The 24,908-nt window shown below is 40.5% G+C and overlaps 1 protein-coding gene across 50 annotated transcripts in view; it reads left to right on the forward strand.

The window, feature by feature from the left end:
* Nucleotides 1-24,908, forward strand: part of SORBS1 (sorbin and SH3 domain containing 1) — a 161,089-nt gene that overhangs the window by 102,120 nt on the left and 34,061 nt on the right. For 27 of the 50 annotated variants that reach the window (XM_072931498.1, XM_072931501.1, XM_072931496.1 and 24 more), the window contains 14 exons: nt 255-374; nt 1,865-1,891; nt 2,064-2,179; nt 4,475-5,281; nt 5,868-6,239; nt 9,158-9,299; nt 13,228-13,257; nt 14,441-14,616; nt 15,323-15,386; nt 16,501-16,575; nt 16,891-16,953; nt 20,683-20,730; nt 20,845-20,968; nt 22,919-23,033. In XM_072931498.1, coding sequence (XP_072787599.1) covers nt 255-374; nt 1,865-1,891; nt 2,064-2,179; nt 4,475-5,281; nt 5,868-6,239; nt 9,158-9,299; nt 13,228-13,257; nt 14,441-14,616; nt 15,323-15,386; nt 16,501-16,575; nt 16,891-16,953; nt 20,683-20,730; nt 20,845-20,968; nt 22,919-23,033 — 2,279 coding nt within the window. The remainder of the gene's footprint in view (nt 1-254; nt 375-1,864; nt 1,892-2,063; nt 2,180-4,474; nt 5,282-5,867; nt 6,240-9,157; nt 9,300-13,227; nt 13,258-14,440; nt 14,617-15,322; nt 15,387-16,500; nt 16,576-16,890; nt 16,954-20,682; nt 20,731-20,844; nt 20,969-22,918; nt 23,034-24,908) is intronic. The other 23 variants (XM_072931515.1, XM_072931512.1, XM_072931513.1 and 20 more) reach the window with 5 other exon arrangements.

A 24,908-nucleotide genomic window follows, 5' to 3' on the forward strand; every position in this document is an offset into this window, starting at 1 on the left:
CAAACACTCCTTTTTCTTCCCTCCTTTGCACCAACTCAGAACTTAACTGCTACATTCATTGATTACATGAATATAAAACTGCTTTGATTTCTCAATGCTTTAAATACAGAGCTAATCTTCATCTGCACAAACATTACTAGATTGATTCACCTGGAGACAACCATGCTAACATTACTCTAGAGCTCTTATGGCTCCTGATAGCTTTGCATCATCCCTTTCTATGTGTTTCTTCTTTGCATGTGCATTTCCTGTAGAAATGGATCCCACAAAAGTCTGCAGTGGAAAAGGAGCTGTAACCCTCCGGGTAACTCCATCCTATGAAGGGAATCGGAATATCACTTCACCATGTCCTCAGGATGTTGAGCAACCTGAAAGTAAGTGGTGGAAGGTTAACTGGCATCTGTTACTCATAGTAACCTCAAGACAGGTCAATCCAGGATCTTGGGCTTACTTTATAATTATGCTTTAAAGCCCAGAATTCCATAGCATAGTTGGAAACCTCTTGCAAGGACCACACCAGTAGAGAGACTGACTCCTAGTGCAGGTTTCATGACCCCTCAGTCATTGACTAAAGTTTGTCAGCAGCACCAAAAACTCTGTTCTTTTCTTTCTTCCCCTTACCACCCCCACTGCCCCCAGGGCAGCCTGTGCCATCTCTTTTCACCCCAGGCATGAGGTGGAACAGAAAGAAGCTGAGTGGTGCTACTGCCACTGCAGCATTCAGCTGGGTTGTCAAGGAAACGGGCATAGAGTCCTCCCAGACAGCGTCGCCACAGAGCTCTGCTGTCTTTCAATAGCAGATGTGTAATTACTTAATTGTAGGAGACAGGCAAAGCACAGCAAACCTGGCCAGTGTCGTGGGTCTGGCAATGAGGTGAACTCCCAAAGGAAAGATGCCATTAACGGGGAGGGTGTAAAACGTGCTCTTGAAAGCAAAGCATACATCATTTCTGAATGTATTGTTGGAGAAAGGGCAAATCCATTAATCCTAGCCCTAATGTGTCACTTTCTGCTCTTATACTCCTGTTCTGCTCCACCCATGATCTACCCTCTTTTTATGCTTGCCTTTCCCTGTTTCTTCACTCCTACCCCCTGCTGTTGCCTCTCTCCTTTCTGTTGATGGCTTCATAAATTCCCAACAGCCTGAATAGCAATGGGTCCATTACTATGGAAATCAGTTCATTAATACTTTTTTTGCTTACTCTCTCAATTGCTTTATTAAATGTACTTTGGAGCTGGAAGAGCTTTGTGCATATAACTTAAAAAGCAAAATGGGTACAGGGTGGGAGGACCCCAGTGGGAAGCAGGTAAATATGTGATGAGACCACTGCAGGTAGCTGCAGGGACTGGCCTGTAAAGTGATGTTGCATCTTATTACACCCTTCATGCACTTAGTCTGCAAAACTTGATCTGTTTGTTGGTAATCCTTTATCTCAATCACATATAGCGATATTGTTAAGGATAGCTATGTCTTCATAATCTGCATTCAGGGTTCCTACATTTCCAGTAATTTGTGGTGTCTGGATGTCAAGCTGCAGCTTTAGAAAGTAGCTAGCTGGGCAGCCTTTTTGCCTCTGAAGTAAGAATGTCAATGAACAATTGTTTCTTCATTGCTCTGAATGAATTGCCTTGTGTTTACAAAGGTCAGAAACAAGGAGGACATCATGTTTAGGGCTGGTCTCTATGGTAATTACACAGCCCTGTCAGAAAGCATTTATGTGTGAAATGAAGTAGCTTGACTCTTGACTTCAATTGGTACATGTTTTCTGGAAATGTAATGGTTTATTTTTTCCCCTCTTTCTTTTCCTCTATGTCTATCCTCCACCCCCACCTCCTCTGTCCCTCCTTTCTGTGAAACACTTAGGTCTGGAGCCAGAAAACCCAGAAACAGGTATAAACATTGGCTGCTTCTGTTGTTACTTCTGTTGCTTTATTGGAATTATTTCTTGTTGCCTGGGGGGAAAAAAAAGAAAGTGGTGGGGAAGAGAAGAAAAGAGTCCCTTCCTTTCACTTATCCTGCTACGGGAGGGAATCTGTGATCTGAATTTTCTTTCCCCTCGCAGATGATTGGAGGTCATCGTCTAACACTGATGCCAATGGGGATGCCCAGCCATCTTCCCTGGCTGCCAAGGGTTATAGGAGTGTGCGTCCAAACCTTTCTTCAGACAGCAAGCCACAGGTAAGCCTTTCTTCTGTGACCCTGAGGTGATCATCTGGTTTCAAGCACTGAATTCATGATCAGGAGTCCTGGGCTGAACTCCAAACTTGACTGCAGATGGGTAAGTTGCTGTGCCTCAGCTTTTTCTGCCTTTAAAATGAGGGCAACACCAATGTCAGCAAAGTGTTGTGGAGCTCATGTATTCAGGCACACCACAGTGTTTCCTTGGTGGATGAAGGAGGAGGAAAACACTATTTGCAAGAAGAAAGGTGAAGTAATAATCTGTAATTATTTTGTATTTTATGCTAGTTTATTTCCTAGAAGTTGCTGCAGGCTGAAATCAGGGTTGCACCCTACATTTAAAATAAAATATTGGGGAAATGCCTTTCAGTTTTAACGCTGTAACTGATAAAAGCCAAAAAGGGAAAGATTATTTCTATCTGAAGGTAAATTGTTGAAGCCAATCTGCTGAGAGAATGCAGACTGACATTGTATGCATGCAATATAATCTTTTTTTGTTTGTTTGTTTGTTTTTGTTTTTGGTTTGGGTTTTTTGGGGGTTTTTTTTGGGTTTTTTTTTTTTGGTGCTCAGTCTGCACAGAAACACTCTGGAAGCTGGTAAGAAAACCCTTCATTAGAAACTGGATTCTTGTGTGAAGCCCAGTCCCCTATCAGTGTGACTGCTCTCATCATCAGGGTCCCTTTAGCAATGCTACAGACCAGGTACCATAAGTGAAAGTGGGAGAAGGAACAGCTCAAATTAAGGTGTGGGAAGGAGCAGCACCCTAAAGAGAGACCCATTTCTGCTCTATACTTACAGCTGTCCTGTAGTCCTTTCCTGATCTTGTTGATGAACAGAGTGAGTACTGGCATACATAATACTTGTTACAGAAATCTCAAGAACAACTGTTCAAACTGAGCTGAAATGGAAGAAATTCCAAAAGGAATGAACCTGTTCAGAGACAGAAGCTCTTCAGAACAGCACTAAGCAACCCACTTCTTCACTCCCTTATGCTTCAGGGAAAGGGTGGGAGGGGCAGTGGGGCAGCATGAGGACAGCAGATTTTGGAACAGCAGCTGTAATTTTATGAAACTTTTCTACATCTATATCCATATAACAAGAATAGGTACTTGCCAGAACTTGTCATATATGGATGATTTTTAAAGGACGTGCTTTTCCAGATTTGAATGTTGCAAGCTGTTAAGGCATCTTCATTCTCTGGTTTTGACATTTTTAGCAGTGGTAGAGGTAGCCTTTGCCTAAAAAGGTATGACAACAGGGTGTTTGTAAAACCTACTTTCACAGTCTCCAAAGGGTTAATTTGCAAAAAGCCAAAGAGCTGTTGTTCACCAGGTGGGTATTCTTTTCTTTCCAGTAGATCTTTGTTTTCAGCTACTGGCAAAAAAAGCAATAACTAAAATGAAAACTCTGTACTGTTATTTTATCTCAAAACAGTTTGGCTTTCATAAAAAATTCACTGTAATTGGAGATGCAGTAGGTAGGTGATTTGGAGTTAGCAAGCTATATGTTGCCAAGTACCAAAACCAGTAAAGCTTTTCTTATTATTTACTAGAAGCAGGATTTCTCTCTTGGTGATCTTGATTCTGTAGGCAAATTCTGATGATCTCAGTTCCTCAAGAAACTTAACTTTTCTGGTCTGCCTGAAAGCATTTTCAGGATGGAAAAATCCTAAAGAGAATTGAAGAACTGGCCTTTATAATGAAGAAATGCTCACTTTTTACCTAGCCAGCTGTAGTAGGCTACTGCACTCGCTTGATGTCTGCTTTCATTAGCATTACTGAAACTTGGCAATATTCATTTTTCAGCAGTGCACTTAACATGCCGAGATGGCCTAGAACTCTGAATTTGGCTTTGCAGTTCAAATGTCCCCATTGTTGGGAAGTGTTGTTATGCAAGCATGAGACTGAATTTAGTTAGCCATGATGTTAAATCTTGACTGAGGCTTTCCCAGGGGCATGGTGAGTGTTGCTGTGCAGGCCTCTTGAAACAGCACAGTAGTGAGATCTCTTGAGCGCAGAGAGAGAAACACGTAGGCAGGGACTTGAGGGCCGGGTTAAGTTTGTGTGCTGCAGTGGGCTGTGCTAAGAAAGAATGTGTGGGATGATGGATGTGAGTGAGTTCTGCACTGGCCTTCCAGATACTATATTTGCTTTTTATTCTTGCTGTATTAAAACCTGCTTAACCCAAGTCTAATGATCAAATTCGTTCTGAGAATTTAATTTTTTCCTTCCTTTTTCCTTTCATTTGATGCTGCTTCCTCTCTCCTTCCTACCTTCTTGACTCTGCCTGATCAGGCCCTTGCTCCTCCCCGTCCTCCTCTTCCCAAAGAGGAAAGCTTTGCATGGCGTCCTCGCACTGACACTAAAGTAACCAACCTGTTGCCAGTGCCCATCATGGACTGTGTGTACCTGAATGCACCCAAGCCTTACACACAGCGTGCATCACCAAACACCAGTGCACGCTGTTATTTGTCATCACCTACCCCCTATGGGGCTGTCCCCAGTGGGAAGCAAGGCTTGCCAGCAGGGCGTTCTCCCTCTTCAGGCCCCAAAGATGAGATGCATGCTGGGCAGCCACTCTTGGAAAGTCACTCCTCATCGGGTGCATCATCCATACAACGCAACCCTGTCAGGGCAGATCCCAGTAGTAAGGCTGGAATGAATTCCAGTCATGAGACGAAGGCGGATAAAAAGGTCAGCAAACTATATGTAGCTTGTTTATCTAACAGCACTTGCTCAGGCGCATCTCAAAATTCCACTGGCACCACACATGACCCAGCAGCCAGCACCAGTTTGGGCGCTGAGCTCACTCAGGCACCAGCCACCAACATTGTTCCCTCTGTAACAGACACTGAAAAGTCTCTTCCTGCTGCTCCTCCTCCTCCTATTCCTCCCAGGCCGTACTTTTACATTGTTCTCAGCAAAGACGCAGTTAGTTATGGTGCTGGCCAGCCCTCCCGGACTCAGTCATCAGCTCCGCAAGCTGTGAGGGACAGAGTGCTAGAGCCCCAGAGCACAGCTGCCACAGAGGACAGGATGAGAAAAGAGCCTTACCTTACTCAGCAGCGACAGCCACCATACAAGGCAATGGGACGCAGCATGGTACATGTTTTCTCCATAACCTTGTTTTCTTTCAGCTGAGCGAACAGTTCTTTAATTCGTTGCAATGTTCCCTTAATGCTTTATTCCCCTCCTACCTTAATTTCTCAGCACCTGTTGTGCTGCCCTGAGTCTTGTGGTCTTTTACTTGATAATATTTAACACCCCATATATGTCCCCTCAGTGTTGATCTGTGTGTTCATGTATGTGTGTGTGGTCTTGTAGGGGTTGGGTTGGACTGGTGAGGATCTTTCTATTTTAGGGACATGGAGAAGAAACAAGCTCTGTAATGTATAATGGCTAGAGCTTCTCAAGTCATGGTGAATGCTGAGCTGTTCTTTGTTTGATTTAGCCTCACTACACAGAACTGGAGAAGAGGGGTGGTGAGGGGGAATAAATATTTTTGTGGAAAAACGTTGTGTTCATAGAGGCCAGGGCTATAAACCTGAAGAAGTATGTCTCCTTAAGGAAAGATCATCTTCTGGGGCTTTGTATCATTTTGGGTACATTCCTTGCATGACACGATATGGCTGCATTAGACTAAAGTAACAATCTCCCCCAATGCATAACAACACCTTGTTTCCAACAGGATGCCACTGCCACCACCTCAACTCAGCCTGGAGTTATAGTAGTCCCCCTCCTTCAGGTTAATCCAGACAGACAACAAGAAGGCAGCTCCAGCACTCCACCACCGCCTCTGGTTCCTTTCGGGCAAGGCTCCATATTCCCTGAGATTGTTTCTCCTGGCTCACCCTTGACTTTTCCAACTCTAGACGATTTCATTCCCCCACATCTCCAGAGGGGATCCCACCATAACCAAGCACCCTCCACATCTGGCACATTACCCTCTGTTTACCCGAAACTGCCATTCTTCTCATCACCACCTTCACTTGTCCCTCCAGTCACGGGGGCTTTGCACAGGGGCTTGAAGCCTGAAATCACTGGAGTCATCTCACATACAGTAAGCTTGCCAAGTACCCTTCTCGCCCTTTTCCTAAATTTGTATTCCTGGATTAAAATTACTTTCTCCTTGCAATACTAAACTTGAGGGAGGAGTGATGACTCACTCCCTGCCAGCAGCATGACAACTGAAACCGTGTTTGCGTCCAGTGCTAGTGCATGCAGTTTGCCTGCCTTGTGCAGCTTTGAACTTTCTTTTGACTTCTTGCAGCATTTGACTGTCTCCTTTTGTGCCCATTCTGCTGGGTGATGTACGCCTTAAGAGTCTTCACAGGATTTGCTCAGAATAATGAATTCTGCATAAACTGAATAGCTGCAACTAACTGATTCTTTCAGGCTCTTTTTATAGCATCCTTAATTGTGTTTGAATAACATTTAAAGCAGCAACAGCAGGCCAGTTAAAGGTTAGGGCTGGCTTTCTGTTCCACTTGGAGCCACAGGACCATATGGTCTCCACACAAATCCCTGATAAAATCAGTGTAAGATTGCTGCCAGTATCCAATGACCTACAAGTTGTAAGATCAGTTACTGTACTAAGAATCCTCCAAGCATGGAGGTGCTATGCGATACATTAGGCAGAGAGTGTTTCATCATTTTGTAATTGCTTGTCTTTGAAAATTTTGAATAATTCAGTCCACAAGAGTTTGAACTTGGAATTTACTGTGTTCATCTTGAGTTAGATTTTGTTTCTCTTTAGGCTCATCACCTTTTAAAAGAGTCCTCGAGAACAAGAAGGAAAAGTGCCTCTCAGTTAAAATTGCAGAGGAGGGCAAAAAGTACCCTCACCTCCTCGTGCTGAAAATCTTACAGCCACCTTTTTTTATGCTTTCTTGTGAGGACAAGGAAGAAGTTCAGCAGAAACTGCATTCTCTCATGATGGTGCTTGCTCTGCCCTTTGACTCTATAGGGATCTAGCAAACAGGCATGTGGGCTGGGAGAAAGTAAAAAACAACCAAGGATGGTATTTTCAAAAGTTCTCAGCATTGGCCTTTCTATTTTTTCTTAAAATTGGTAGGGTTTTTATTGCAGAGAGCAATGAATGAAAGTTTGGATTTGGTGTTTTGGTTTTTGTTTGTTTGGTGTTGTTTGTTTGTGTTTTGGAGGATTTTTTTGGTTGTTTTGTGGTTTTTTGTTTTTGTTTTTTTTGGTTTTTTTTCCCTAATGGAGTCTATCTGCAGATTCCAGAAAAAAAAAATCAGGAGGCATCAAAATCATAGAGGAGCAGTGGAAACTTTGCTGTACCTGACTTTCTTGAGATGAGAGTTGAAGCATTTTTGGACATGCTCACTTTAGGCATGTAGTCAGTGAGCTGTTTTCTACTGTCTTTGTTCTCCCTCTTTGGTGACATCACTGGGGCTGCTGAGCCTCTCCTGATCCAGCATCCTTCTTCTTTGAGGGATTCTTATCTGTATTTTATTTATCAAAGTAAAGCTCAAAGCCAGCTCTCACACTTTCCCCTGACTCTTCCTCCTTTTTACTAATTGCTTGGAATATTATTGCAGTCAGCTAAGGGGGGCTGGTCTCTCTCTAAGGGACATCTATTCCTGAAGACCATTGATTCTTTTCTGTCCCCATGAAATGCCTATGGCCTTACCAGCTGCTGCAGAATAATTGTTCTTTCCCATTTTCCCTCCATGCTGGAGAGGCTGTAGTTGCTTGTTCTGATTATGGCCAACTGTCACTATGATTTATCTTTGAGCTCTGGTGCCAGGCCTCACTTTGGCCCTTGTTCAGTCCCCTGCCTGATGCTGTAAGTCCTTTCTTCTGATGCTGGTGTGAATGAAGGGCACTGAGTTGCAGTTGCACTTAGCCAGAAAAGCTGGAAGTAGGGATTTTTCTGTATCAATATTCTGGCCTTGTTCAGGGTTTTTTAATAATGATGAAAATACCCCGAATGCTCAGCTGATTTTACAGATCAGTGGATTGCAGCATTTGAGTCTGGCAGTGGAACAGCAGGAGTGCAGGAATTTGGTTTGCTGTCCCATATTCTCTTTGTTTGGATACTCAGTCCCCATTAATGGTAATTGTGTATCCAAATTCCTTAAGAAGCTTTGAAAAATCTCAGTCTAAGCTGATGCACGCACAGTCTTTAGTCATCATCTCTTGTTTATCTTAGCCACCTTACCACCACCAGAAGTCCAATATCCATGGACTGAGGCTTTTCAAAGGTGAGCTAGGTTTCAAAGTCTCCCTGAAGACACAGCCTGTATTTCTACAGAGCAGCCAGAGCTGTGGTGATATCAGAGGTGGGTTTAAAATAAGCAAGTAATGGAACTAGATGCTTTAGGAGAGCAAGAGCAGCTTGCTACCTGTGCTCCAGCAGCAAATCCATCTTCCTTACTAGAGTCCTACTTGTTACCCTCTGTCAGTTTTGGGGCCTTTTTATGTCATTACTTTAATCAGGTAGGTATCACATTGTCTCCTGAGTGATGGTGCTAACTTAATTCCTTAGACTTTTCTTATCAAACCAGCTGCAGTAATACTGTTTCATTCCAGAATTGCATGAGTTTTGCATGTCTGGCTTGTTATGAAAGGAATACTCTTGGAACAAATGTTTGTGTGTGAAAGTATCAGGGGAAAGATGTCTGCATCTTCCCCCCTCCCCAAACCAGATTTGCTAATTTCTGGCACCTTGTGTTTGCGCCAAAGTGTCTGCTAGATGAACTTAGTGCCCTCCTTTGGGGTTGGAGTTGTGAAACCCAACACCAAATAACTATAGTACTGCCTTAGCAAACTAATTTCATTAACCATGAGCAGGGTATGTACAAGAAGCAGGGTAGTTCTTGTGCTTATGCCTTTTTTACTAAAATTAGCTGTCATTATGCTTCTCATTCAGCCTAAAATGTTGGGGTTTTCCCCAGATTTTCCCAGTGTAGCACCATTGGCATGCTGCTAATCATGTGTTGCTCTTCTTTCCAGGACCCAGGTCCTGTGCTAAATGAAGTGCCCCAGCCTGGCACTGACTATCCAGCATCCATCACCTCCATCAGCAAGTCAGCCTCTGCCTATCCTTCTACCACAATCGTCAATCCCACTATTGTCCTGTTGCAGCACAATCGAGGTAAGGAGACGTGCATATAGATAATTTTTGGCTCAAAATGAACAAACTGTTATGCTACAAGGAACTGGAGAATGTGTGTGCTGTTGATAATTAGGTCCAGACTACTAAGAACTAACAAGTTGCCTCAAAATAGTCTTAGTGACTGGAGCATACAACAGGCAAGTGAGAGTGATAAGTTTTTTCTAATTAAAACCTGTGGATCAGAAGCTCTTTGAGGCTGGGGAGACATTTTTAACTGGGCTGTGACATATGAGTAAGCTATTGCACGGTAACAGCTGTCAGGTGTCTTGTTGTGGTAGAAAGAGTAGTATGCTCCCATAGATCAGTCTGTAGAAACAGGGTAGCTTGTGGTATCTTGAAAAGGTGATGTGCTACTTCCCAGCTACTGCAGTGTAAAAGCAGCTGTATTTTCTATTACTGTGGGAGCAATTTGATGTCTGAATTTGTAGCAGAATTTACCCAATAGTAAATAATCTACTTGCCCACAAGTTTGATCTTGGCAAGTTTTTCCTGTCTGTAACTGGGTCAACTCAAACTCATATTGCGGTAATGCTTGAGCTCTGGATTTGCAAATGATCAAAGCAGCCGTGTTTGAGAACTCCCAGGAATCAACACCTTTCTCACAAAAGCTGAATAGATAGTTCTATCTCTTTACCTCTGGATTTGGAGGGAAACTTTGCTTCCCCTTTTAAGTTCTCCTGGTGGCTGGCATTACCACAGCTTCCCATTTTGTTGTACATCACTAAAGACCGTAGCTTGTAACAGACCACAGAGATGCAGTCCAGTTTGCCTTGATTTCTAGTGAACTTGGGAAGCTCCAGGAATCTAGCCACTATATTCTATGGCTTACCTTCTTAAAGCAAAAATAAAATCAGAAAATAGGGTCAAGGCCTGCACTTTCATACCGTAACCATTTTAATTACAGCATTGATGCGCTCCTTTGAAGACCCTCATGAGATTTTTGATAATTAGAATTTCATAGAGAATTTTGGTAATTTTTAAAAACAGACTTCAGTCTTTGATCTTGAAAATCATCTTTTCTTCCCTTTTATTACCATCATGCCTATTTTGTAAAAGAACAAGATCATTGCGGGTTTCTGTTTATTCTTCTTGTGCCTCAAACCTATTTTTAAGTCTGAGACATTCTGTTAATGCTTTTATTCCACTGTAATTTTCTTTCACTTCCCAGCGTATGTTGCTTTCTTGTAGGTGCACATTTCCCATCATTTTTTGTGTTGAAGGTTTCCTGCAGTTCCTTGTGCTTCCATTCCTATCTAGGATTTATCCCAGCATAGCATTAAGATTTCTTTCTGTTTAATATTTTTAAATGGTTCTCAAATTTTAGCTAGCTATTGAATTTCTGTTCTGGCTGACATGATTCATATTTGGTTTCATCTTTATGAACCTGATCTGTTCAATTCAAAACTAGGTTGCTCCCATGGCATATATCAAATTTCCACCTTGCCCTGAATGGTTAATTATGTTTTGTGCTGAAATCAATTCCTTCATGTCAAAATGATGTTTAGTGAAAATTCCTTTTGTATGCTCTGAAATACCCTGTAAATTAGAAATTTCAAGGTCACTTTAATGCTGGAAGTCTGAAGTCTCCAGTAGTTTAGTCTTCCAGATGGATAATGTGATGTTCTTTCTCCTCAGTGGATTATTGATTGCTTTTTAAGGAGTTAGCTCTCTTATTCTCTGAAGTGACTCTTGTACCAGACACCACCTACTTCTTACTATTTAGTACTTTATTTGCTAGTTCATTGCTAGTTGATTTGGAGCCATCAGAGACTTAGAAACAGGTAATGGCATTTGAAACACATGAAGCAGACTATATCCTTTCTTGTCTGCTTGATCTCAGTAAATTGGGATGAAAGATCTCAGAATTTTTTCTCCTGGATTTCAGTAATACCAACTGAATAAAATTCATACTTATAAGCAAGTAATTTCAGAGCCTCTTGTTTATGTCAGGCAAATTTTCATTTCAACACCTGTATTTTGCACCAAACAGGTTCTCAAATGTTTCCTCTTCCCCTTTTTTTACTGGTTTCAATTCTTAGTCTCCTCCAGTGCTGGCTCCTCTGAGGGACCTCTGAGGGCATCTATAATCATTCCTTCATTTCTGCCAGCAGTTTTATCTCTCTGCTTGACCCTTTGTCTGAGAAGCCTACAAGCTTTTGGCCTTTGCTTACACTCCCAGAACACAAGATCAAAAGTGAAAGCTTCAGTTAGCTGGTGTGTGTCTGGGGCTACAGTCTGGCTCTGGTCAGGCAGGAGAGTGAAATAACAGATACCTCCTGCTTCTATCCATCAGCTGCTCCCTTTCCTACACTGAGATACAAGGGAAATGGAATTCTCCCCTTCGTGTAAAAAGTGCATTTGAGTTTTTTCATTAAAATTCTATTAATTAATTATATTCTCTTCTCTGTGGGAAAGAGATAGGAAAAAACTCTCAAGCGTTGACTCCTTAAACTATATTTTCTTGTCAGAAGATCTCAGTGATTCAACACAGTTCTCCTTGATGACACCATTGTCACTTACATTTTTTCCTCTCAAGTTCCAGAGGTGGGAATTGTTGCATTTTTCATTTGTAGTTCTTATAATACAGCATTTCTTTTAATATAGCATTTCTTACAATGCAGCAATCTATTCCTGGTGGCCTGCTTACTCCAGTGAACCCTGCAGCAGGTGGTTCCCATCTATTCTTCTGGCTCAGAGCACTGGCCCTTCCTTTTACCCAGTGCATGTAGGGGTTTTTTCCTATCGGGTGAACATTATGTACAGGAGCAGCTTGCCATCAGTGGGCAGCAGAGCAGAGGGCTGGGGCTAAAGATCAAAGTTAGAGGTATTGGTGAGGGAGCTGCACTGAGGAGAAATACCAGTCTCCCTTGCTGAGATGATCCATTTAGTACCAATATGTAGTGAAGGCGGGTTCCTCTGGAAAACAGCACACACCTGGAGGTTTGTTACTACAGCAGACTTGCTTGGTAAGTGTTCTGTGCCACCTCAAAGCACAGTTATTTCCTGTGCAGGCATTGCATGGCATGGTTTATCATAAATTTATAACAGGTTTGTTTAATATATTAAAGTTTTTTAATCTTTGTTCTAACAATATGAGCTTTCAAAACTGTTTGTGCTTTTTATGTCAGTAAAATATTTTATTCTTTTCAAATGGCTTTCAAGCTTTAAAGAAAAGAATTAATTGCTAGGTAATATAAAAAAGCAGAGAGCAGAGTGCTAAGCATTCTTGGTTTATTCCCAGCTGTGATTTGGGTAAGTCATTTGGACATCCTTTTAGAAAGCACGAACTTTAGGGTGGTAAAACCTGCTGAGAGATACCACAAATACTCCAGTGTAGGAACTGGTTAATGAAAAGCCTCTAATCAAGGGGACCGTTTCGAGAATCAAAGCCTTCAAGCTGTGTCTGTGCACAAATCACTGAATATGTGGCTCAGTAATATGTGATGAGACTCAGCAAGTACCAACAATGACTTTATCATTTCCTATATCCCTTTGAAATGCTACAGCAGTATTATTTCAAAATACACTTCATTATAATGGTAACAGAGTTAGTTACCAAGTTGCTTGACTGTGAATTTTTAGTGGTTTTCAAATTGTCTTCTGTCCAATGCTTTAAATATTCTGATGTTGATGTTCTGATGTTGTATGAAAAAAATGAAAATTTAAGTGCTCTTTGCAAATGTATTGGTCACTGCATCATGAGATTTATGTTATCCCACAAGGCTGCTATGTGGAGAAGGGACTGTGTGCTGTCACTTTGGCAGGGTATTTGAAAACAGATTCTCTCCAGCAACTGCTATCATTCTACAGTGTATTTCTTGCCTGTCAGAAATGCAGCACCAGAGCACTTGCTGTTTATGTCTCACACATTTGTCCTGTGTTTCTTTTGTTTCTTCCTTTACCACAGAACAGCAAAAAAGGCTTAGTAGCCTGGCAGGTATGATGAAAGATCTGCTACCCCCCAGCTGCTGCCTCTGCTGGAGCAAAGCTGCTGCTTTGATAGCTTGTGGGGTACCTTTAGCAAACACACTGCCCAGGAACTGCAAAGAAATATACCAAACACCTAAATTACTCATCTGTTTGTCCTAAGTCATAAAATTTACCAACCTTTTAAGCACAAATCCTTTAGTTCTGAGTTTTGCAGGGCAGAACTGTGTTTGCTTATGGTACCAACAGATCAATGCATTGCTATGCACGAGCCTTTCCTCCACTGTCTGCCCTATCAGATTTCTACACATTTAATGGCTTTGGGCAGGATGGTGATGTGCATGTGAATAAACATATCTTTCTCTCTTCGTTGCATGCAGTGATGTAAAAATTACAAGATTTCCAAAAGTCTTGATGAGGCAGACTAAAATTGCAGGTGTTTCCTCTGCAGGAAATCCACATAGAAAAAAATCCTTCACCGAGTGTAAGGGTTGCTGTACTGCAGCTATGCACAGCAAACCTTCAGAACAACCTGAAGTCCCTTGGTGATGCCTGCTGCTACCCCTGGGTTTCAGTTGGGCAGTGTCAAGGAATTCCAGTTTGGAAGCAAGGCAATCTGAAGAAATTAGTTATTTCCCTCCATTTTTATGCAGACTCCTGTGCAATCATGTTATGTGTATACTTAAACAACATTTTTTGTTTACACACTCTGATTAGGGCATGGAAATGAATTGGAAACATCATACATTGTCTGTAACAAATGGGATTGTCAGACAGGTGAATGCAATCTGTTAAAAAGTAGTGCACCACTACCACTTACCATTCTCCTTTAGCTTGAAATCGGTAGAAAAATATGTACAGGAGACTGTACTACTGCTGCTTTTTGATGAAGTCTGACATTGTAGAGTTACTAATTGGTCAAAAGAAACAATTGTTGAAACCAAAATTGTTGTCTTCTATGACAGCTGAGACTGTCATGAGATGTGTGATGATAACTAACTCAGATGCTTGCCTGTTGTTGCTGGCACTGGGCATTTTCTTGGAAGATTTCCTTCAGTGTAGCAGCTAATCACAACCAGCAGTGATAGTCTGTCTCATCAATTACTTGCTAGAATTTTTGTCTTAAAAGAACAGAATATGGTGATGTTATGAAATGCTGGGATGAGGTAAAAATGCCCCATTGTCATTTCCAGATTCAGTGCCAGACAGATTAGTTTCTGATAAAGTTGATTCAGCACTTCTACGGGACAAGCCGGCTCAGGAGACTGTGCCAAGTGAGAAGAGGGCAGTGGAGGAAAAGAGAAGCACTGCCAAGAGCCCTCACTACATGGCTGATACCTCTGTCGATGACATTGGAATTCCACTGAGGGTAAAAGCACTGAGGGAATTCATTAAAGCTGCAGAGATTTAAGTGAAGATAGAATTCTAATTCCAATATATTTTATGATTAATTATTCTATTTGTTATTTATGACCTGTTTCAGCTGCTTCAGGGAAAAGTAAAGTAAAAATTAGTGTTTCTTCTCATAATACCTGAAAATAATATTTTCTGCTCCTGTGTTTCCTTCCCATCTAGCGGCTGAAGGAGAGTTTTGTCTCATTTTAGCCATCTTAGAGGCAGATACCTCTTTTATATGTGATTACATTCATTCAGTGTTCAGGGGAAATTATGAAAAGAATTATTAACCTATTCTTACAACTAGTTTCCAGAATGACTTAAACACTCAATGTTTCTAACTGTCCACTGAATACTTAGAAAATTGGTATGTATGACTAAAACAGGGAAGTTTTTTAATTTTGGATGTCAAACCAGATCAATATACAAAACATTTCATATAATCTGCAGTTCTAAAGAGGTTACAACCTGCCTCTGAAAAGCTTTTACATTATTACTTACATGAGTGAAACATATGAGGTGATATATCTGAGTTAAATAATTCATATTTCAGGATATTCATATGATACAGCTCCCACATGGAGTGTAATTTTTTTTCATTGTTTGAAGATTTGTAATAAGTTTGAAAGGCTGGTAGAGTCACTGTTGATTATTTCTATGTGTATTTATTTTTCCAACAGAATACAGACAGATCGAAGGACTGGTACAAGACAATGTTCAAACAGATCCACAAGCTAAATAGAGGTACTGTAGCACAGATGGTTTTTATTTACTTTAAAACATCACCTTGATGACATTTTGTTTCATTCATATGAAGAATTTTATTGGATGTTAAATAAAAGTATTTTATGTTAACTAGTGTGTGCTCTGCACCACAGAACTCAACCAATTAATTTGAAGTCAAAGGTAGGAGAACAATGAAGTCCAAAGAAAGGTCTGAGTTGTTCTGAAAAGTGAACTGCACTGCCCTCATGAAATCAACTGTACTATTTGAGACCAGAAAAGTCGATAATAATTCCATACTAAGAGAAAATAGATCCCTGAATTCCAGTTTTAACAGCTAATGCAATCCACTGTATTTAAAATACAGTAGGTTATCTCTGAAACTTCTCTGTGCATAAGAGGAAACTTTTTACACTGTTAAGCTTTAGTACCTGCACAACAAAGAATGATTTGAAGTTCACTGAAACCAGTGGAAAGGGTTCCATTAATTTTTGGTGAGTTCAGAATCTGAACTCTCCTTTTTCAAAACCCTAATCTTTCTCCTTTGAAAACCTAGAATTGTTGTGAGCACTTACAAACTTCATAGTGGTGAACTCTCAGGGGATTCCCACCTTGGGGCACTTCTATGCCTGACTGCTGATACATTCACATTTTTCTGTGTGAGAAATGGCTGCAGTAGCACTTGCAAGCTGAACCCTCTGAACAGCCCGACTCGCAGGCAGGTGCAGCTCAATTCTGTGCTTCTGGAACAAAATGCAGAGCATGCAAAACTGGAGCTGTATTTGCTGTTGCAGGTGCTGTCCTGATGAGCTTTATGCATAGATAAATGCTGTGCTGTAGTGGATGGGAAGAGGAGAAGTTAAGCTATTTCCTAATCCTGCTGCTCCTAACAGAGGTTCTCTAGCTCAGCTAAAACCCATGCACAGATGGAGGAGAATGAGTTCAGTCCCCTTGGCTTCCAGGATCTCTCACAAGGCCCAGACATGCAAGGCAGCAATAAACAAAGAGGCATTCTCGGTTGTGTCATCAGCATGAAAGGGACTGTAGTCGACTTGAATGGATTCTTGGCTCGCCCTTCTTCCCCTTAAAATCTGTCCTCTCTGTTCTTTTTTGCAAATCATGTTCCTCTCCTTAGACAATCCTGAAGAAAACCCTTATTGCCCTACCTACACATTTCCTGAACTTCCTGAAATCCAGCAAAAACCTGAAGGTACCAGAAGTTTAGTCAGAGTATCTGTTGTCTTGTGCTTTGAGTTAACTGTACTATAGTGCCCTAATAATAACTAGATTCAGGTTCTAGTTTTCTGTTACACTGCCTGGAAATTCAGTTATGCCCAGTATACCTTCTTATGGGATTCATAAAATAACTAAATATTTTCTAATCCATTAATCTCTTTTAAAGTACGATACCATAGTGTTATTAAAGTAGGGAATAAAATCATGTGGTGATAGAAGTTGGGGGATGAAGCAGAACCTCCACTTCATTGTGGATAGTCTCAAAATCCACTGCTTTTCTCTGCTGCAGAAGACAATCCTTATTCTCCTACATACCAGTTTCCTGCGTCTACTCCTAGTCCTATCTCTGAAGGTAATAATAAAGGTCCATATATATTTTTTCTGCACAAATGCTGCCTTATCAATTTATTTTCTTCCTGGAGTTTTTTCTAGTTGCTGAGCTTTATGCTGCCTCATAATGATTTGCTGCACTCTAAGCATTGCCTTGACTGTATGATGCCTTTTTGACTTTGCAGTGCTCCTCTGGCTTTGTAACTAGTATTTAAGTAATGCTGCAGACTTGGGGTTTGCTTGGTTTTCTGCACTTATCAGTTGCGTGTGCAGTGATTATTTAACATATCTAAATTGCTGACTTTATGTGTAAAGATGGGTTTAACTGAGATTTCTCCCCCACCCCCCTCAAATCAATAAATTTCGTTAATTATTTGCTTCTGGTTTTTAACATTAACATAGTATTAGGGCCAGACCCAGAATGTCACTGAAGCATATTAGTAAAAAGACTACTTGCTTCAGTGGGTTTTGGATCAGTCCCTTAGTGTAGTTTTTAAAATAAAAATAACTTGATAGCATAGGTTCAGGGCTGGTCTTAGGTGCACTTGGCATATTTAGGCAAGGACAGAGTTTGGATTTATCAGCACATGTTGCAACTTGAAATAACACTGTCTTTACCTTATCTCTTCATGCACTCAGCAGATTCTTTTCAAGCAGATTCCTTTAAACTTCATATTCAAATCAGAATACTTTGCAGTCGTATTTTGGGGACGGTGAAACAGCATCTGTTGCAGTGATTATTGTGTGACTGTGCAAAATATTTGTATATGAGAAACACTGGAATCTGCTGCACACATTGGGTGTACAGACATTTCCTGACTGGGAAGTTATTGGTGACAGCCTTGTTGTCTTGGTGCTTTGGTGACATTTTAGATCCTGCAAACTTGCCTACTTAGCCTGTGCCTCAAGCCAACCCTGGTGAGATCCTTAATTAACCATTTTATTCAATATTTGTATTAAACATCTGGTGGGTATTGTGTAAGAAAAAAGCATGCAGTATGAGCTGAGATACTCAAAGAAGGCAAGGAAATGTCAGGTGTATTTCACTGTTAAAAGGAATGTGGATGAAGAGTCGTACAGATATCTAAGATACTTGATAATTTTTAGTGAAATATATTAGGTAAAGAGCCCTGTCTTGCAAACTGTAATGCAGGGTAAGTTATTTTCTCTCGGCAGAATGTTATGTGCGTATGAGTGTGAGAGAAACTGTTTCAGAAATTAATGGGTAAAAGCATTTTACAGAGAATATTTCCTTGTTCATAATGAGGTTTGAAAATTCATTTTGCTCACCTGGACTAACATAGTTTTCAAACCCCATGATGACAATATATTAAAGAGTCTGTTCTCCCATAAATGTCTCCGCATTTCTCACTTAGAAATGTGCATATGAAAGTAATTTGCTGGTTTATATAGTTAAAATTTTATTGGACTAAACACTAAATTTTTCTCAATATCTTAGGAAACATTTCTTTAATATTTGCTTGGATTCTTGTCTTGATAAGAAATACAAAATATTTGATGATGTAGAAGAGTTGGAGGGGTTGCAGGACATGTTTCATGTTCAGAAAACACTTCAAAGATCCATAGTCAGTGGCAGTGTTTATACAGAGATGGGTTGGAGCCTCACTTTCATACAATGAATGTCAGAATGGATTGATGCATAGGATCTCCTAGAAACATCGAGATCTGGGCTCCCTTCAAAAATATATTCAGCATTTCTGAAACCATACAGAGTATGTCCAATCCATGAAATTAAATCTAACCCTGCAGATTCTTTACCATCCAGAGGGAAATAGCCTCTCTTTAAAGAAATCAGATTTTGAAGTTACAAACTTATGATAATCTGCTTTGTGAAGTAGAATCTCATAGATAGACTGCAGCTTTGAGAAACAGAAAATGTTTTAATAGTCAATTCTGATTTACTCTTTAATGTTATCAAATCACTCCAGATTTGTTGCAGTATTTCTTGTTTAAAAAGGAAAGAAATGAAGACACTCTTCTTCATAAGATACTCAGAGACAAAACATAACTATTCTCCTCATTACTGTACATATTAGAATATAAGAAATTGGAAAACAGCCATTATCTGAAGTGAATTTTTATTGTATGGTTTTTCTTGTTTGAATGATGAGTTACAATGAATGTTGATATTTCTCTTCCGGTAAGTAAATATAATTCTCTTTTATTGATTAACAACACTAAAGATTATTAGAGGTGAATAGCTGTGAAGGTAATTTTAGACATTTGTTTACCTGTACTTGTAGGGACTACTGAGTTTTGTGATTTACCATGTAGTTTTCTATCTGAGTAAATCAAACTTGTATTTAAGAATACAAGTAATTTTTGTCAACAGTTCAGTGTAATATAAATATTTGGTTTTCATCAGTAAGGTTTAAAGCATGGGAATTGGCCTTCTTAACCTGAAGGTTATGATGGACATAATAAGAATCAATAACCATCTTTTTAGAACTTTAACCTTCTAATTTATTCACCAAGAGAACTAAAGCAGCTAGGTTAGAAGTTTAGATTACCCTGAGCCTTCCTGAAAGGCTTGATGAAGGCTTGAGTGCAACTTGAGGTCAGCTGTGTTAGCCAAATTGTTTTTTTCCAGGACTTGAGATTGGTTGTAGCATCAGATTGATGTCCTCCATGAGAAAAAATTTAGAAGTTGTTTCAAGGTGTTGATTGTCATCACTAAATTCACAAGAACTTTTTTTAAAATGTTTTTTTAAATCTAGTTGATTCTAGCTTCATCTTCTTTGTTTTTATGTCTTTTTCTCTGTCACATTGAGTGGTTTCTTTGCAGAGATATTAGTAATACTTTGGCTCACAATTCTCTTTGCAGTCACAGAATCACAGAATATTCTGAGTTGGAAGGGACCCTCAAGGATCATCAAAGTCCAACTCCTGGCCCTGCACAGGACACCCCCAAAAGTCACACCATGTGCCCAAGAGCGTTGTCCAAACACTTTCTGAACTCTGTCAGGCTGGTGCTGTCACCACTTCCCTGGGGAGCTGTTAAAGTACCTGATCACCCTCCTGGTGAAGAACCTTTCCCTAGTATCCAACCTAAACCTCCCCTGACAACTTCAGGCCATTCTCTTGTGTCCTGTCACTGTCACCACAGAGCAGAGGTCAGTGCCTGCCCATTCTCTTCCCCTCACAAGGAAATTCTAATTGCAGTGAGGTCTGCCCTCAGCCTCCTCTTGTCCAGGCTGAACAGACCAAGGGACCTCAGCTGCTCCTCACATGGCTTCACCTCTAGACTCTTCACGGTCTTCAATGCCTTCTTTTGGATGCCCTCTAGTAGCTAAATACAAGAGTCATATGTGATTGTCAGCATGGATCCCCAGCTGTAATACTGTGTCTAGTACCTAATGAGTTATTTTAATAATATACTATGGCTTTTGGATCCTCTATTTATCTCTCAGCATTTGATAAAGCGGATCTATAACCCTTGCTGTAGAGGAGTTTTATGATAAAAAGGGATTCTTTTCTAAAGTACTTTGAGAGCCTGAGGAAAGGTATTAGTGTAAATAGTATATTAATATTTATATCTAATCTAGGAATTATTTTCAAATGCAATTTAAACCTCATTGGCGTTTTATTCTTTAGGATCCTCTTCCTGTGGTAAGTACTGGGCATATCACTCAAATTATGATGAATACATTAGTAGAAGAAATTAAAGGGTCTCTGGTGATTCTTCTTTGGGTCTTTTTCAACTCACTTGCAAAATGCTTTTGTCTTTCAGATGAAGATTCTGATTCATTCTCTCCTCGTTATTCCTATTCTGAGGACAGTAAGTAATTCACGTTTCTTGTTGTATCTGTCAAAAAGAAAGGGCATGTAAAGCATGTGTTTATTTGCCTCCTATCCAGTTCACCAATAGTCCTGTATGTGATTTATCCTACAGGCAGAACCCAAGTTCCCCGCTCCAAGAGTGAGATGGACAATATTGATTCAGAGAAGGTTGTGAAGAGGTCTGCCACTTTGCCACTGCCAAACCGTACTTCATCGCTGAAATCAAGCCCAGAAAGGTGATCTGAACTAAGCTGTGTATAGATCAGTTCTGGAAAAATATCTGAAAGCTGTCAATGGGAAGGGGATAAAAGTTGTGGCCTTAGGTCCACAACGCCAGTTAAACTTTTTTGGAAGTTGGATATGTAGTTTTTATCTGAGTCTTTTACAAGAGTAAAGACTTCTCCTTCATTGTCACAGCCCAGTCCCCAGTTCTGTCTTTGTCATCAGGCATCACACTGTCTGTTGCACAGTCTCCTGTCTGGGTGAACAGTTGGGTGTCATGCTTATACAGTGTCTACCACATAGGCACAGTGGGAACTCTTAGCTCAGTGTGACACTGTAAAAGGACCTCAGAATACAAGCAAGTAGTGATAATTGTGGAGAAGCAAAATTTGGATTTATGTTGAGTCTTGATAAAAACTTTGTTACGTTTTCCATCTCTGAGGAGTCTTACCCATATGAACTTTCTTGCAAGTAGGTTCTAGTTAGCAGTGTCATTTCTGATCTCTAGGATGACTTCCCTCCTGGTTTTTTGCTTTGTTTATTACCATGTGTTTTAAACATCTTTGTAAAGTAAGGAATGCATTTACAAATGAAGGGAAAGTAGAATGAGCAAAGAATATTTTATGTCCTGCTGAATTTTCCCAGTTCTTGAACTGTTCCACCCTCCTTTACCACCTTTTACAAGCTCCTAGTGGTTTTCACTTGCTGCCTTACATGAGCAAAGCTGTAATTGGACATATCTGCTTTAGTGAGCATCTCAGGTCACTGGATTAGGAGACAAAGTTTACTGAAAGAAAGTGTCTTACTTATGCAGGAATTTAAGACATAGTGTATTTGCCCTCTGAGAAAACTCTTGCAAGTGAAAGGATTACCATAATTAATGCTTCCTATTATCTAGTGGTAAAGCAGTGTCTCACCAGATTTTCTTTGTGATTGGAGTCTTAAGCAATCAAGTTTGTCTGGACAGGAAAGATCATCCTTATTGAAATTTGTGCACTGTTTGTATGCCAATCATTTTGGCTGTCATCTTGCCTTACTTTAGAAAGGAAAAAAATTAAATGGGTTGTCTTTGTCTCTTCTCAGCCAGTGGTGAGAGTTTAGGCAGATCGCTGGTTTGTTTCTATCCTAACCAGATGAGAAGGGTAAGGGAGAGGAAACCTGGAGCAGCAGTTTTGCATAGATGCCTAAGTTTTGTTTGGTGAATTCTGGGTGAGATGAATCCACATACACATTGCCAATCAAAGACAACATGCCAAGAGCAAAATCAGAATTAGTTTATTGTCTTAAAAGGGCTGGTTTCTTGGAGAGCATTTGTTATTCTGCATTAGGTGTCTGATTATATCAATTTTGAGACCAGCAGGACCTTGTAGGATATGGACCCTGAATGCTTTGTGACTGTTGTTGTTTCAACTGTGTTAGTATAGGCACTGCACAAAATTATAGTGGTTTGGGTAGTCAGTGGACTGTTCTTAGCTATATTAAAATAGAGCCTGAGATAATTTATTCATCTGCTCAGAAGAAACCTCCTCTTGGAATCTAGAGTGCCCTCGGAATCCAGAGCAGTGGTAATCAGGTAATCAGTGATGTAGCTAAACGGCAGAAGTTTAGCAAAAGCAATTTAATCTGAGTTCTGCTTCAAGTTTGAACATGTTTATATTTGTGGGCTTAGTTGAAGCCCATCATTAAAGTGTTTCCAGTGGGGAAAGATTTAGTAGTCTGGAAGTTTACTGAGTGTTCTTAGAATAACCCTCCTCCACTCCAATTATTTCAGCAGCTGAGCTGTTTCCAACAATACCTGTCTGGAGCCCTATCTGAACTGTTCCTCTTGTAGCAGTCTTCTTTCCTAGGTTAAAAAAAGTACCCAGATTAAACCATAATTAATGGGGTAAAGCATCAGTCCAAATTGAGAGTTTGTTTTTACAGAAACCACTGTATTTTGGGGTAATTGATCTTTCTTTCCTCAGGACTGACTGGGAGCCTCCAGACAAGAAGGTCGACACCAGAAAATACCGTGCAGAACCCAGGAGCATTTATGACTATCAGCCAGGGAAGTCCTCTGTTCTGAACAACGAAAAGATGGTAATGTTTGATTTATCCTAGTTGGTGGCTTTATCCTGCGATTATGAAATACTTTCTAAATGCTTGTGTGGTTCTGTTTGGATGGGAATCCTTATGCTGACATTGCAGTGCTTGTGTGATGTTTCTTGAAAACTGTTCTGCATAACTTCCTAACATTTTTGTTCTCTCTAAAGCAAGATCCAGGGGGGATTGAGAGGCTTCTTTGCTTTTGGATGTGCTGTTTTCCGTGTTAAATATGAATCACTAACCCTAGTTTTTAATCCATGTTTCACACTGTGACCTGTTCAGCAGCTGTTTTGCCAGCTGTACTTTTTCTAGGGCACAGTATTAGCTGATGCAGGAGGGTTGAAGGCATTATGCAACAGAGAAGACAGGTTCGGTTTCTGTGTTCCTCTGTTGCTTTAAACAGTGAACTAGTTTTCAGAGTGCCTTTAGTGTGCCTCAGTGGATGCCTCTGAGGTGCATTAGGATATGGCCATTTTCTCTGGATTGTTTTTTTCCTTAGCTGGTTCTTATCAGTTCTGTGGCAGAGGTGGCAGGACTCAATGTGAGCTCTCCAGCTGTGGTGGAATGTAACTTGGCATAATAAGTGAGCTATTAGCAATTTCAGTCTGAATTAGTAAGCAGTGCTGTGAATTGTGACAGCTAGGGACATATAAAAGTCTCTTTCTTCAGCCTTGGTTGAGAATACTTGACAAGGGATAGGCAGAGAGGTGATGCTAACCTCATCAGCCAGTCCAGTATAAATCAGCACAGATCACTAAAGATGTCCTTCCATGGTGCAAGTGTGATACTGTAACTGCTAGAAAATACTGAATGCTGTTAGTAGTGTATAAAGATAGTGCATAAAGATAATTGTTCTATTAAAGGCATTAATTTAAAGGATTCAGTTAGAACTGCTAATTGCATGTGAGTTTCCAAATGTAAACTGGACTTTGTACCTTAACAACTCAGATGTTGATCCATGCATGGAATAGGTAAAGGAATACTCCTGAAAAACCTGCCTAGGATTTTACACAAGAGTGAATAGCAATTTAAAGCAATGGAAATGTAAGAATCAAGTCTGATGTGGGACCTGATGCTTCTCCTTAGTATTTTGGTGGGTTTTCTTTTTTCCTTCCAAGTGTAATCAAGGTCCATCACTTTTTGAAGATGCTGCAACCAACTTCTTTTCACACCTGTGTCCCTTCATTGACTTCAACAAAGTTGTTCCTGATGGGGGCATGATCCTAGTGCCTATTGCAATGGGTGGTGGATGACTCCCTCTTGATACCACTGGGTGTTGCCTCAGCCCATTAGAGAAGTGCCAGTGAGGAGTGGTTTGAACATGGTATGACACCTCCATTCCTGCAGTCCATCCTGGAGCCAGATTTCTGCTGACTTAAACATCAATTTTGTCTCACGGTAAACAGACAAGATTAAAACTTGTGGCAAAAGGCCAGCTTCATCTGTGTACTTAAGCATTTGCAAAAGGTCTGTCATCACCAGTGGCACTGTTTACATGTTCAGACTTCATCAGGTACTGAATTGAGCTGTGGAATCAGAGTCTAAAAGCCACAAACAGAACCATCATCAGCATAACTGAAAACATTTTACGTAGAGAGCTCATCAAAACCAAGATGAAAGTGATAGCTACGCTACTTCCAGTGTTATTTTATGAGTTTTAGTTTGAAGCCATAGACCAGAGAAGAAAGCAGGCCTTGGAGTAGTAGCTTCACAGTCTCCATCAGCCTCATTAAATATAACACTACCATAGTGGTTAGTGACTGCATCTTTCAGGGAGGTGTAGGAGATTTGTCAATATCTCCTGGTAGTCGCACCCACAGCTCTGACTATCAGGATCCAAATCCAAAACCATTTCAGAGCAATGAATAG

Source organism: Taeniopygia guttata, chromosome 6 (genome assembly GCF_048771995.1).
Source record: "Taeniopygia guttata chromosome 6, bTaeGut7.mat, whole genome shotgun sequence".
Classification (NCBI taxonomy): Eukaryota; Metazoa; Chordata; class Aves; order Passeriformes; family Estrildidae; genus Taeniopygia; species Taeniopygia guttata.